The sequence below is a fragment of the Equus asinus genome, chromosome X, assembly GCF_041296235.1.
Source record: "Equus asinus isolate D_3611 breed Donkey chromosome X, EquAss-T2T_v2, whole genome shotgun sequence".
NCBI classification, from domain to species: domain Eukaryota; kingdom Metazoa; phylum Chordata; class Mammalia; order Perissodactyla; family Equidae; genus Equus; species Equus asinus.
Window position 1 is genome coordinate 114,883,420 of NC_091820.1, and position 14,423 is coordinate 114,897,842.

Here is a 14,423-nt window from a genome sequence, read left to right on the forward strand (position 1 = left end):
ATGGAACTCCTGAAAAGAGATGATCTAATAGAGAAGGTGGGAAAATCAAGATTCAACAAGATAATGACTAAACATTTTCCATGATTTATGAAAGACATGAGTCATATTCAAGAAGTGTATCAAGTCACAAGCAGGACAAAAAAAATTAATCCACACTGATCTTTAGGTAGGACAGGACACTGGGCTGTGAATTCTGTTGCCAGCCTGAACTGTGAAGCATATGCGATGAAGTACCTTGCCCTGTGTCTCACAGCAAATTAGTTCCTTCAACTATAAAATGAGGAAACTATTACCTACCCTCCTCACATCTTATGGACGTTATGAGAGTAATAGAAACCTTTTTGCTAGGTTACTGGGAATGTGGAAGCCTGGGTACAAGTCAAGTTCTTTATAGCAGATGTAAGTTCCCACTCAGAATTTCTATGAGCTCCACCTTATCAGGTTTCCAGGTGAAAACGTATTGTCCTTACTCTTTAATGAAGGACTCATCTCTGTCCTTCCCAGCCCTCTTCTCCTTCTCTCCGATGACTCAGAAGAATATATAAAAACCGAATCTCTGGCACAGCCCTGCAGGTATTTTGTATTATCAAAGCTCAATATGCAATCCAAATTTTAATGACCCTGGAGGATGGCCATAATGATGAAAAGAAGAAAATAGGTATGTAAGCACTCGGAAAAAAAATTAAAACCATCGGATAAATGCAGGATATTTTTATTACAGAAATGAAAGTATCATTCAATTTATTTGGGAGATGTATGAGGGTGTTCTTCAATATCTCCAATCATCTGATTTTGGCAAGCAGAATTGGGGCGACTTATTCTTGTCCTTCCCTGTGTTCTGGCCACCAATTTTGCACAATTGAATTCAGCTTCCTTTGACCTCTCTCAGCCATCTCCACTACAGAGGCTTTTCCTCCCCTCCTCCCCTATCAGAGGACTGCCATCACAGCAGGTCACATGTGGAGCTGTGCATCCAGGTGGCTACTTTCCCTACTGGGTCTCACCTACAGGGCTAAAAGCACCTTTTAGATGCACTCTTTTCTGGGTCTATTTTCACTTCATGTAGATAAAGGTGAATTGAAAAAAACCTGCCAACTAGTAAATGAACCTGGGATTCGGAATAAGAGTTTGCATAAATGAGAGGAATGCATTTAATAGTGGAACACAACATTTGCCTTCTTCTTTTTGATGCTATTGGTCTGTCTAAATCCACTCCGTATTATTAACTGTATTTTAACCGGGTAAATAAGCACGCATCCACACACTCGAGCTTACTTACGTTGTCTTGCCTCACTATTGCTACCTTGTTTTAATATAGGTCCCTGGTTTGAAAAGTAATTTCAAAGCTTTAATGTCCTGGAACAGTCTGTGGAGTTAGCTCAGATTTACAGAGCGGCAGCTGCGAATTTACCTCTTAGTTCGAACTTGTCAAATTGTCAAAAGTTTCACTGGATTTTTGCATTGCTGCCTGCTAATGATGGCATTACAGGTGTGGTTTTTATTCTCAGAACAAAATGCAAAAGACGTATTTTGAAAACATTTGATATGCTTTGAATCACTTCACCATATATACAATCTTATGACCATTAAATGAACTCTCTTTTATAAAGATAAGGGATTTTTGAATCTGAGAATATTTTTGGTTCAATTTCTATTTTCACTTGAGACCAAAAAGAAAAGGCTTATGGGGTGACAAACCATCTCTGAGTAGGATGTGTTGCTAGGAAATCATGATAATAGTGTGATTTTTTTTTCCATTTCATATCTACCTCCCAAAGATATTTTGTTGGATTCAGTCATACACACTTAATTTGACTTGGAATTCTCTTAAGGATGCTTTTGAGTTGTATTTCTAGTGACATCAATGAACCTCACTTACTGATTCAATAATCTAGAGTTAATATTTTGACCTCACTGTAGTGTTAACGGTGTAGCCACTATATTTCAAGCAGGGGTTTGTTTACCAATCAAATCAGAGTCACCTTAAGGTTTACCCTTTATTTTTTATTGAGTAAAAAAAGAATTACTTTAAAATAAATTTGATCAGATGTTGTCACACTTAGAATAGCAAGTTAAAGACAATTAAGCCTACATAGGAATTAGTCATAAGCCTTTCAGTCCTTGTACACTAAAAAGCACCATAAAACCTCCCATCATGTTTCAGTGACTAGTTGTCTATATTTGAGCTTTTCTTTAAATCCAGGGAATTTGTAGCACTATGATATATTAACATTGTTAAACTAATAGAAAGATTTCTTCTGAGAACTCACCTACTGTTCCCAAGGTGTGTGTCCAGAACTGAATAGGGAAAAGTACCTGCAGTCTTACGTTTCTAATCTGCTTACATTAATTATCCTTCTATTGAAGATGCTAAATTCTAGTTACTTTATATATGAGTGGATTTTTCTCTTCAATGGCATGAAGAATGGCTATATAGTTATGCCCATGGCATGTCCATTACACTTGGAACATAGCTTCCTTATTAAATAGCATATATGACCTTGCTGTTATTGTAACATCTGTAGGAAAATTACAGTGTACACACTAAGTATTTCAAATGGAGTAATCAATACCCGGAAATTGGAGGAGAAGGATGCATTGTATGTGATAGACATGCAGAGTCAGATGAAAATCTTTTGATTACTGGCACTTTCAATAAAGGGGTAAACTAATAATGTTTTAAAAGCATGTGGTACTTGTATAATCAAGGAAAGTTTCCCTAGCAACAATAATTATATGGGCCTCTTACAACTTCCTTCTCTAATTATCTGTTTTATTAGTAGATGCATATCACCATCCATTAGGGAACATTTAAAACATAATGAGACATCGTTATAATGAAGATATATATATGCACATGTTTATGTATATGTGTGCATGTGTATCTCTACAAATAAAGGTAAATTCTCAAACAACACGGTCTATATATCAAAGTGTGAATGTCTTTATAAAGTAAACAAAGCTATTTACATTAATATTTTCTCACCACAAATAATACGGAGTTAAGAGAGTTTATAGACCAAATCCACGAACCATTCAATCAGTGTCAAAAGCTCAATATACAGGATCAAGAATCATAGATCTCAGTGTTGAAAGGGGTCTCAAAGGCCATTTGGCTAATCTTCTACCATTTTAAAAATGGGGCAGCTGGGACCTAAAGAAGTGAAGTGAGTTATTCAAGGTCACTGTGCTGTGAATACACACTCACATATACATACTGTCATCTCTCTCATGGACAAGATGGCCACATGTTGTAAGATAGCCTGAAAATAAATCTCCTTATAGCAAAGCTTTATGGGATCTTCAGGAACTAACCCTGCTTGGATGGGGTACACGATAATAGTACCTCCTGTGATTTCTGTTCTGTAGCAAATAGTATGTTCAGAAATACCTGAGGGTCTAATGTTCCATACCTCTCTGACTTATTAATTCATTTCTAAGATAACAGTATAATACGAGGCGATCACGGTAGAGAAGGGCAGGAGTTGTCCTGTCTATGTGGACGCTTACCTTTTATGAATTTTGCTGCCAGTTACCTGCAAGTAACAATAGACAGAGTGGCTCAGAGGAAGTTTCATCAAGAAGAGAGGAGTACAAAGCTCTAAACTCTGCTTTTCTGCTCCCCCTCAAAGACTATGTGACTAGGAGAAGCCAGATTTAATGAAAGAAATATAGCAGATGCATTTTACAATGTTGATATTAGAGGCTAGGGCGAAAACCCTTAGTACAGACTAAATGTATTACTGAGATTTCATGGCAAGAAGTTACATTTTAAGGGAGCATGATTTGACCTGTGGTATATCCAAATGTACACCATGTTATAACAAGCTTCTATTGTATTCCTCTTGAGGTATTTTTAAAGACTAATGAGTTAACCTTTGTGAGGTACCACGAGACTTTCAGGTTAAAGAAGCCTATATCAAGTATCAATTCAGTGCTGCTAACAATGCTCAACGTACCTAGAAAACAGACTGAAAATAATCAGCAAACCATTCACTGCAGTCCCTTTGGTATCAGAGCAGCACAGTTAACATGCTAACAGCTAAGCTTCTTGCGCTTAGAGGAAGAAAATGATCAATGGCAAAGAGCATATCCACCTTTGAAATGACATGATCCATTATAAGAATCAGATGTTAAATTGCTTCCTGTACTGAGCACACTCAATTAAAAGTCTGCACAGTGAGATCATCTCGATGGTTAAATACGCTCTGTGGGAACAACCTTTATGGAGCTTAAAAATCACAGAAGGACTATTCCTACCATGACACTGGAGATTTGGAAGGCATTTCTTTCCCCTATTTTTCAAGTTGGTAGTTTTATCAGGAAGACTTTTGCCTGAGAATCCACTGAGTTGGGTCACACCTATTCACCCTTTTGCTTCTTTGAGCAAGAGATGCTTCTAGTGTTCTTTTTCTACTGGATCCAGAAGGGATAATTGTGGTTTTAGTCTAGGATCTCTGGACAGAAATGTGTCATTCATGCGCTTGATATTTGATACCCCTCATCTCTTTGAACTTTCCCTTTTCAGTAAGCTAATCTATTCACCCGACTCCCGGCTCCTTGTCTAACTTTTCCTTCTTCCTTTGGTGGGGGTGGGCGTGGAGGGCTGAAAAGAAAGCTAGACATGGAATGCAATCAACAGACCCGGTTTGTACTTGCAAGTTTGCAACTAGCCCGATCTTGGCCTTGGACAAATTCCTTAACTTCTCTGGCTCTCAGTTTCCTCCTGTTTTAGAACCTTGTGTATTTCTTGTTTGTTGTCTACTGTCTGTCTCTCCCTGCAGACTGCAAGCTCCTGTAGTGCAGGAATCTTTGTTTTCCTCACTGATGTATACCAAGAGCCTAAGACATGGCACATAGTAAGTGCTCAATGAAAATTTGTTTAATAGACGAATATTTCATATCTCCATTAACATTGTTACCATTCATCCAGTCTCCCAATGTAGAAATCATAGAGACAGTGAAAATTCCTGCCTCTGACATTTATACAGTAACCAAGTCCTGTTTCCTAACCTCTCTCATGTCTGTCCTTTCCTCTCCAACTGCACTTAAATTTCCTTATGTCAGGTTTTCATCATTTTTAAATATAGTCTCAAAATCATTTTCAGAGTGATCTTTCTAAAATGAAAACATGGCCATGATACTAACCCCTTTAAATCCCTTCAATGGCTTTCTCATTGTCCTGAGGGTCATGTCCAAACTCCAAAGTATGGCATACAGGGCCTCTCATGATCTGTGAAGTTTTTTGTGACCACTTCCTAGACCTTCAGGTAATGTTAAATACACCTTGCATATTGCATCTCTGTCTCTTTTATAGCACTTAGTGAGAGAGATTTAAAATCTTTGTTCCAAAATGTCTCCTCAACTATAGATATGTTTCATCATAAAGCATCCCATTGCCTCACATGCTGATGGGGACATAGGGGCTCAATAAATGTTTGACAAATGAACAATTGAATGAGGAAGTTAGAATGGTGCAGTGGCTCTCATACCAGGGGTAAACTGGGTAGCTTCTCTGTGCCTCAGTGCATTGGAATCCTTAGGGATGCCAAGGCAGGTGGACTAGAGGCCACCAAATTTGTGAAAATTGAACCAGATATCTATACACTTTGTTCTAGATCTGATCTTCTATGGCTCTATCAATTTTTTCTCATCATTTGGTTTGTTTTGGTGAGTAAGGTATCATTCAAGGTGAGGGAGGAGGAGGGTAGGGTTTAGGGTACTTCACCTGGAAGAGAGGGAAGGAGGGTGAGTGTAGAGGCATGTTCATAATTAGCCTCTTCCTGCCCTTCTGAATGATTTTCTTCTTTGCTGACAGGATTGGTGCGTATCTTTGTGTATTAGGTAGTATGAGTGGGCTGGGGAAAGAGAAACACTCAGTACATTGAATTTAATGTTGATTTAGTGGACATACAAATATTTGAATTTGTGCAGCTGGTGAGTGGTATATTACCAGAAATTTTACCCAATTCTGAGGCATCAGGAAGGACACATAAGGGATATGAGTGGCCTGATGGAGAAATTGTAAAATACAGAATCACTATTCATGAAGTGTTTATTAAGTCATATATAAAGAGGCAAGTCTTTGACTCAATGTTAAGAATCCTAATCTGATAAAGATATTAACTGTTGGTGTTCTCCAGGGTTTTGACTTTCTTCATTCTCATTTTCCACACTCTTCTTGGACAATAACATGCATTCTTAAGGTCTGAACTACGTCCCAAATATTTGTCCCAGTTCAGGATTTTTGTCATAAGTTCCATTCCTGACTATCAATCCCTCACTGGACACATCCACCTGGATCTTCTGCAGCCACCTCCAACGCAACATGTCATAGCTGAGCTCACCATGTCCTGTCCCTCTGCTCCAAACCTGGTTTTCCACCTATGCATTTCTTTCTCAGCCAGTAGTGCTTCCTTTTATCCAGCCATCCCTGACTCCTCTCTGTCTCTCCTCTACCATAGTAACTATAACTCACTCCTGGTCTGGCTCTGCCTCACCATTCTCACAATCAAAGTTTCAGTTCAGGCCCTCCCCATCATCTCACTCCTGGAATACTCCAATAATCACACTGAACTTGTCTCTTAATATCCTTGTATCATCCATCTCCCTTTGGTCCTCTCAGTTGCTGTCAGAGTGGTCTATTTAAAATGCTGTTTATTACAAACCACTTAGTGGCTTCCTATTGTGTCAAGAAGAGATGCAAGTTCCTTAGCATGGTGTGTAAATAAAACTCCCTGTGTTTTGGCCCCTCTCTGTTTTTCCAATTTTATCTCCTTCTGGACTTCTAGGCTGCAGCTATACCCAATGACTTGCAAGTCCCCAAATGTGTCATTTGGATTTACATCTCTATTTCTTTGCTTAAGTTACTCCTGCCTGAAATGTTCTTTGCTTTCTTGTCCACCTGATAAACTTGTAGTCATCTTTCTAGTGTTGTTCAAGTGTTAAGACTTCTCCAGAGTCTTGCCTGACTGTAGGGCCTCCTCTCACAGAAATAACCTACTGCTCCCTCTTTGTGCTCTGTGGCAGGTGGCCCTGGACATGGTCCAACAATGATACTTTTTTATACATAGTGAATTAGATGATTGGTTTCTAAAGGACAGGACAGTACAGTGGTTAAATACATGGAATGTGAAGCCAGAATACGTTAGTTCAAATTCTGACTCTGACACTTGTTACATGGGTGACTTTGGGAAAATTATTTAACCTCTCTGTGCCTCAGTTTCCTCATGTGTAAAGTTGACATAATTATAGTACTTATCTCATAGGGCTGCTATGAGGATGAAGTGAATTAATATATGTACAACACTTAGAATAGTGCCTAATACATAATAATTGTTATGTAAGTGTGTGCTCTAATAATAATACTAATGTAAATATTATTATTTTAAACTTGAAGCTCTAGGCCATGATACTATAACTGACACATGGAAGGATGGAAGGTGTTCAGTAGCATTCAATAAATAAATTAATAATCAGGTTAGATCCATAATGTACAGTCCTATAATACCCAGTTACTTCCCTTTTATAACCCTCTCCTGACTTGCTTATTTTGTCTCCTCCACTAGATTATAAGCTCCTTTTGTGCAAGGACCACGTCCATTCTGTTCACTACTAACTCCAGCACCGAGCACTGTGCCAAGCACAGAGCAGGCACACGAATATTTTCTAAATGTATAAACGAAAGATTTTTTTAGATTTGCATTTTAGTTATTATTACATTGTCTTTAGCATTTTGAATCATTTTCTGAAATTGTAAAATACAATCTTCTCTCCCGTATTATTTCTCTGTAAGGCAACAAAATTTTGCACAGTGAAATATTAGGTTAGAATTAATTCTCCTAACAGAGGGATTCTGCTGTTTCTTTACAGCACAGGATTGTAGACTTTTCGGTTCATAAGCTGACTCAGTGGTACAAAAAGTCTCACAGAGCACCTATCCTTGCTTATCCCATGTCATTTTACATCCTCAACAAAATTCATAGGCAGGGGCTTTGTAGGAGTTATCATTTATTAATTCTATTCACTTAATGAGCCCATGGTCTGAGGATAAGAAAAAAAAAGTATAAAGAATGACCCATTATTTTTAGTTCAGGTGGAAAAACAAGTTGTGTACACAAATACCTACACCACAATCCCTTTTCTACTCTCTGGCAATGGGTACGATAGGATTTCAGAGGATCCTGTTGATGTGATCAGGAAAAGATTTATAGAATGGCTAAAACTGTAGTTGGTCTTAGTGAGTGGGTTGGATTTTTGTAGCTGGAAAGGTAATGGCATTCCATGTTAAGGAAAGGGTATAAAGAAAAATGTGAACATGTGATGCACTGGGGGCGAGGAGAGCCTGCAGATTACCTTAGCAGAAGGAAGGATTTCTGCAGGAAGCAGAAGTAGAAAATAGGCTAGAGATAGAGATTTGGAGTAGTTTGTGGTGGTCTTTTAATATCAGGCTAGAATATTTGAGGTTCATCTATAGACAATGGAGAATCGTGGCTGATGTTAGGGTAGAGAATTGGACAAGGAAATCAAAGTTGTGGGAACAGTAATTGAGCAGCAATCTGGCAAGATATAAACAGAGTAGAGTTCCTGGGCTAAGTTGTGTTTTTTTTTTTCCCAAAGATTTTATTTTTTCTCCCCAAAGCCCCCCGGTACATAGTTGTATATTCTTTGTTGCGGGTCCTTCTAGTTGTGGCACGTGGGACGCTGCCTCAGCATGGTTTGATGAGCAGTGCCATGTCCACGCCCAGGATTCGAACCAACGAAACACTGGGCTGCCTGCAGCGGAGCACGTGAACTTAACCACTCGGCCACGGGGCCAGTCCATAAGTTGTGTTTTTGGTTTATGGGATATTCAATGGAATATTTAGCAGATGGCTGGAAATGAAGGATTATATGAGTTTAGAGGAGATACAGATTTGAAGTAATCTGCATAGAACTGATAGTAGGAGACTTGAGAATCAACAAATTAACTACAAGAGAATACAGAACAAGGACAGAGGTTCAAGCGCAGAACTACGACAATGAAAAATATGATTAAAAAACCAGCAGTATGTTGCATACGAAAGCCCAGTAAAAAACTAGCCTAGGAAGTGCTTGGAAGCCCCTTATGACCCAGGAAGGCATAGAGATCAGACTTTAAGAAGTACTACCTTAAGGCAAAGACCAGAGAGAACTGGGGAGCAGAGGAAAGAGGAGAAAAAGATAACTACAGAGTTACCTGTTGAGCAGTCAGATCCTGTCCACTTGGGATCGCAGCTGCACATCCCAGCATCCAAAAGAAAAGTCCCATGTCCTGAGCACTGTTCTTGACATATAGGAAGTGGAGTTTCACAGTTGACTCCTCCCCAACCAGTAGAACAGTGACATTCTCCTTTTACACAGATGCCATGGCTGGAACACATTGGGTCTAAGCAGTCCTCTGAAGGCCCAAAAAAGGGAGAAAAAGGTTCAAAGTGAACTGGTGTGGCCAATATACCTTAGAATAACGAGACCAAGATACTCACATTGATTTCCTAATATTATATCATTTATGCTGTTTTAATTAGGGAATAAAATGACTCGTAAATACTGTGTTCAAACGAGATTATTAACACTTACAAACACAGTAGGGTATCATAAAGGTTGCATTCTAAATTTAGAAGAAGGAAACCACACATACGCTGTGTGAAATTGTGAGCCGTGTGTAATCTTCCCACACAAATGGGTGGGTGGGCCAGAGTGGGCCTTCTATAGGAATTCTTCAACTTTGCAAAAAAGCCCAAGAATTTGGGGGGGGGGCATTGTTTGTCTTTTCTGAAATTTGAATCACAGCTCCCCAAAATGGCTTTTACTTGATGTGTCTAGAGGAATATATATATATATTTTTTTTTTTAAAGTTTGGCTTATTCAAATTATTAGGTGAGGTGACTGCAGTTTCATGAAATCATACACTATAATCAATTTCTTATAATCTCTCATTTATTCCTTAGAAGCACTGAAAATGAAATATTTTAAACTTAATTTAAAAATTATTTTCTTCATGGTTTCTCTTTCTATCAGGATACTGTGACATAGTTTTCAATGTTTTAGAATATCACAGATTCAGTTCTATTTGTCTGTGATTCTGTGAGCCTAGAAATTTTGGGACACATTCTAATAAATGCATTAAGTATTTTAGAAGTCAATTCCTATGTTTGCCTTAGAGAAAATTGTTTTGTGCTTTCAACTAAGTTAGCATTTCATGGGACATGTGAAAGTTGATTTCCAATTTTCTGGTCTTCCCATACCAATAAGATGAGACTAAAACAACTTACCATGATGAGGATGTATGCTTTGGATTACTTTTCCAGCAATAGAAATAGACTGATACAACCTGCCATCATTTGCAAGACTGGCCTAGTTATAGGGTGTGGCTTGAGGGCATGGAACAGAGTTAAGTCTAAGTAAGCATTATTATAATTAGTATTACTGCCATTACAATTAGCCTGTGATCTCAGAGTCGTTAGCACAAGGTTCTAATACCTGACCTAACCAGTAAATAAATACTAGAAGGTACATCTAATTTGATTTCGTTTGTTATTTGGAGGAAGAGGGAAAGTTTGAAGTATGGAATATTGTTTTAGAAGGAGGCCATTTTGTTATATGAAAATACAACAACAATTTTAATAAACAATAACATTTAACTTAACACAGTTTATTTTATTAAAAGGCCACCTTCAGCGAATAAGTAAATCACACTTAAATCAGAGGCACAAAACCATATGGCTGAAGGGGCCAGGCAGGTAGCACACATGAAGATGCGCTGGATGTAAGAAAACAGAGTATGTTGTGAATGAACTGAGAGCAAGCGTCCAGTTTAAAGGAAGCTGCTGTTACTTAGCTCCAGTTGACTGCCACCAAGTGGGAACATGGGCTCAGCGTTATTAGATTTTCTAGTTGTTCAAGAGAGGCTAGAAATGGAGATTTTTATATGACACTTCTCTATTTTTAAATTTTGGCAAATAAGTCACATTAAACAAAAACAAAAACACCACCACTACCACTAGTGAACCAAACAAAACCCATCCATAGGCCCAGTTCAGTCTGTGGGCTCCTGGTCTGTGATATCTGACTTAAAACATCTTTTTCTATTGTGTTTGAAAAGTTTACACCGTTAAAAATGGTATTCCTTGTTATCTTGGTCAATCTACAAATTTTCTTAGTGACCCCTAGAAAGCAAATTTAAGCTAAGTCCTTTTTCAACTGCTTACAAAATTTAAATCAGAAGGGTCTAAATTAATTACGTTAAATGTTTTTGATGGCAAATTGTAGATGTTGTAACAGACACCATTTTTTTGGGTGAATGTGTGTGTCCATACAGCATCTGAATTTACAACTTAAATATAATGATTGCAGTTGGATCATCATAAAGACAATTTCCAAATGTAACTTAGGAACTCTGGTGCCTTGTCTAGGCCCCACGCCATTCACTGGAGCAGATACAATCTTCATACCAAAATTCTACTATTGCTAATGGGAAGTGGAAAAGCTAAAGTCTTGCTTGCTCATGGAGCAGAATGAGATTAAACCCTTTAGAATGCTGTGTAATAGTCTTAATGAGCCATCTTTAAAAAGCAATTATAGTGCATTTTCAGCAGCCTCTTTCCTGAACAACGGTTGTGATGAGACTATCTCCCATGGTAATGGTTTAATATTATTTCTGAAACCAGTCTTATTTGAGGAATGTGGCATGAAAAAATTCTGATTACTAGTAAACTTATTTTCCAATGTGTCTCTTTAAATGATAAAACTATTGCCATTTCAAAATATGATATGTGTGTGTGTGTGTGTGTGTGTGTAAAGGCTCCTTTGGAATGAATTTTAATATAAAGGCACTGCCTTAAAACCCATTATTGGTAAGTTTTATTCCTTAGGTGTGGAGGTCAAGTTTCAGCATGAGGTATAAAAACAAATAATATAAAGCATAATAATAATGGTAATTAGAAATCACTCCCAAAGAAAACATTTACAAAATGGTCCTAAATGTGCCTATATTATTATTTTTATTATGTGCTTTAAAGTAAGATGTAGCCTAGTGCACCTAGGAACAGTGAAAACATATGAATTAACACCTAAAATTATCAGTATGGAAATTCTCAAGTTAGAAAACAGTGTTAAAACGAGGGGGGAAATGCCATTTTTCATTACTGCTCTGCCAGTGTCACAGATCTGGCCTAATGTGAGTAGTAGAGACTGTCAGAAGAGACATGAGCAGCTCTGACTCCAGTCCCCGGCTCCGGGTACTAAGTAGACATGTTGAGCGTTTATGGTTTCCAAAGACCACTTATATCTCTACTAGAAACATAGAACGACACCTTGGACAATTCAGTGAGAGAAAAGTCTGAAGTGACAGAGTGAAATGGAGCTCTGACCTTCCTCGCAGATTTCTCCTTTGTATCCTGGCACACAGATGCAGACTCCCATGATGCAGGTGCCATGGCCAAAGCACGTTGGGTCAATGCATTGCTCCTCTGGAACGTCGCACTCTGGCCCCTTCCAGCCATTTCGGCAGACACAGTGTCCTTTCTCGTATTCTCCATTCCCACCACACAACACGGGGCACGAATCTGAAGGTTGGCAAATGAACTTTCATGTTCTCATAATGCTTTAAAAATCTCGAAAGTGCAATTCTCCATTGATTCTTGCATAATATTTCAGGCAAAAATTTTTTACCATTTCTGTCTTAGCCTTTATTAAATAGGCATGTGTTCATGATTACAAACAAAATTGCCGTCTTATGGAAGTGGGATCAAGATAAATTATAAAAATAGCCTGAGTGGAGAAATTATGTCAAGCACTTGCTTTTGATTCCACCATACTTTTAAACAATTATTATTATTATCATCATCATTATTCTAAGTTAGGAGTTTTTTTCTCTTACAGTTTTTCTTCTTCAAACAGATGTATATGCTACTTTTAGGAAGAAAAACCTGAAAATTTGAAAAACTAATAAATAGGGAGTCATTCATATTGTAGGATTTTATCTTTTAAAAAATGTGCATTTAAAGAGATATATGCTGGACAGATGTCTACTCCCACAACACACTGTGGAGATCTTCATTAGAACACTTAACTCTGCTTTGTCACTGTTTGTCTCCCTAGTAAAACTCTGGGCTCCTTGAGGGCAGGGCCTGTATCTTCTGTCTTAATTCATTTTTGTAACACTAGCCATCAGCTCCATTGTTACCACCCATCTCGACAATATCTATTATAGTATTGGGAACCTAGAAAGTGAAACGGAATTCTCTGTTGAATAGAATTTAATCTGAAGAAACAGAGTGGCTGAGAAATCTGAGACTAAAGTATTAGCAGACCGAGAACTTTAAGAACACATCGAAAATGAGCAGAAAATATCTCTAAAGTAATGGCTGTAAGTCTATCAGAAAACAATGTGATTTACCTAGAGCGTTTCAAAAATTAAACTATGGGCAAGTCTGGGAAACAGTAAAGTTCGGTAAATTTAACTTCTGACTTTCCAGTCATTCCTTTCTAGATTACCCTTTGGGTGATTGCCTACCCCTTTCAGTTTACATTGGTATACATAGGCAGCATTCTACTTTCCCCACTCTTAAAGTCCGTCCATTATAAATTTGTTTATGAAGGAAACAGAAGTATCATGTAGTGGTTGAGTCGGAGGATCTAGGTACAAATTCCAGCTGTTAGGTGACCGTGGTTAAGTTACTTCACCTCTTTGAGGCTGTTTCTTTGCCCATAAAACTGGGATAATAGTAGATCTACCCCGTTGGGCTATGGTAGGAAGCAGAAATTAAAAGAGGTAACGCAAACAGTGCCTGGCAGAGTAAGTACTCAACTTTTGGTAGTGGTGGTGCGGGGGTATTGCTGCTATTGCTACTGCTACTACCACCACTACTACCACTCCTCCTCCTATTAATAGTGCTAATAATCCTGACATCTATTTCCATAAATCAAGCAGAACAACAAAGCATCATTACCTCTAGCACAGTCAGGCCCAAGGAATCCTGGGAAACAATGACAATGGCCAGAGATACACTCTCCATTTCCATTGCAATTGGTCGAACAGTCATCCATTATTTCTATTAATGGAAAAAGAAAAAAAATCAACAAACCTCCAGGTTGTAGAGCCTGAACTTTTTAAAATTGCAAGAACTCTTGGCCTATAACAACCTTGCCCTCTGCTGTCTATGGAGCACTTACTATTTAAAATCAGATGCACACACGGTACCAAATTATTAAAAGGGCCCTGGAATTGCTGAATTGGCTATTTAAGAGTGGAACTAAAAACCAACCTCATCTGTAAAGTGCATCAAGGGTCTAGATGAATTGTATTCTTATGAGACATTCATGATAAAGCTAAAAATGTACTAAGATTATAGGACATTTCTCAAAAGTAAAATGCGCTTAAAAATGTAACCCAGAAGTCTAAG

At 38.1% G+C, this 14,423-nt stretch overlaps 1 protein-coding gene across 2 annotated transcripts in view; it reads right to left on the bottom strand.

Moving 5' to 3' along the window:
* The window catches only part of TENM1 (teneurin transmembrane protein 1), a 748,343-nt gene that overhangs the window by 228,656 nt on the left and 505,264 nt on the right, over positions 1 to 14,423 (bottom strand). For both annotated transcript variants that reach the window (XM_070502852.1, XM_070502851.1), the window contains exons 11-13: positions 13,971 to 14,072; positions 12,390 to 12,584; positions 9,218 to 9,418 (exon numbers count right to left, since the gene is read on the bottom strand). In XM_070502852.1, coding sequence (XP_070358953.1) covers positions 9,218 to 9,418; positions 12,390 to 12,584; positions 13,971 to 14,072 — 498 coding nt within the window. The remainder of the gene's footprint in view (positions 1 to 9,217; positions 9,419 to 12,389; positions 12,585 to 13,970; positions 14,073 to 14,423) is intronic.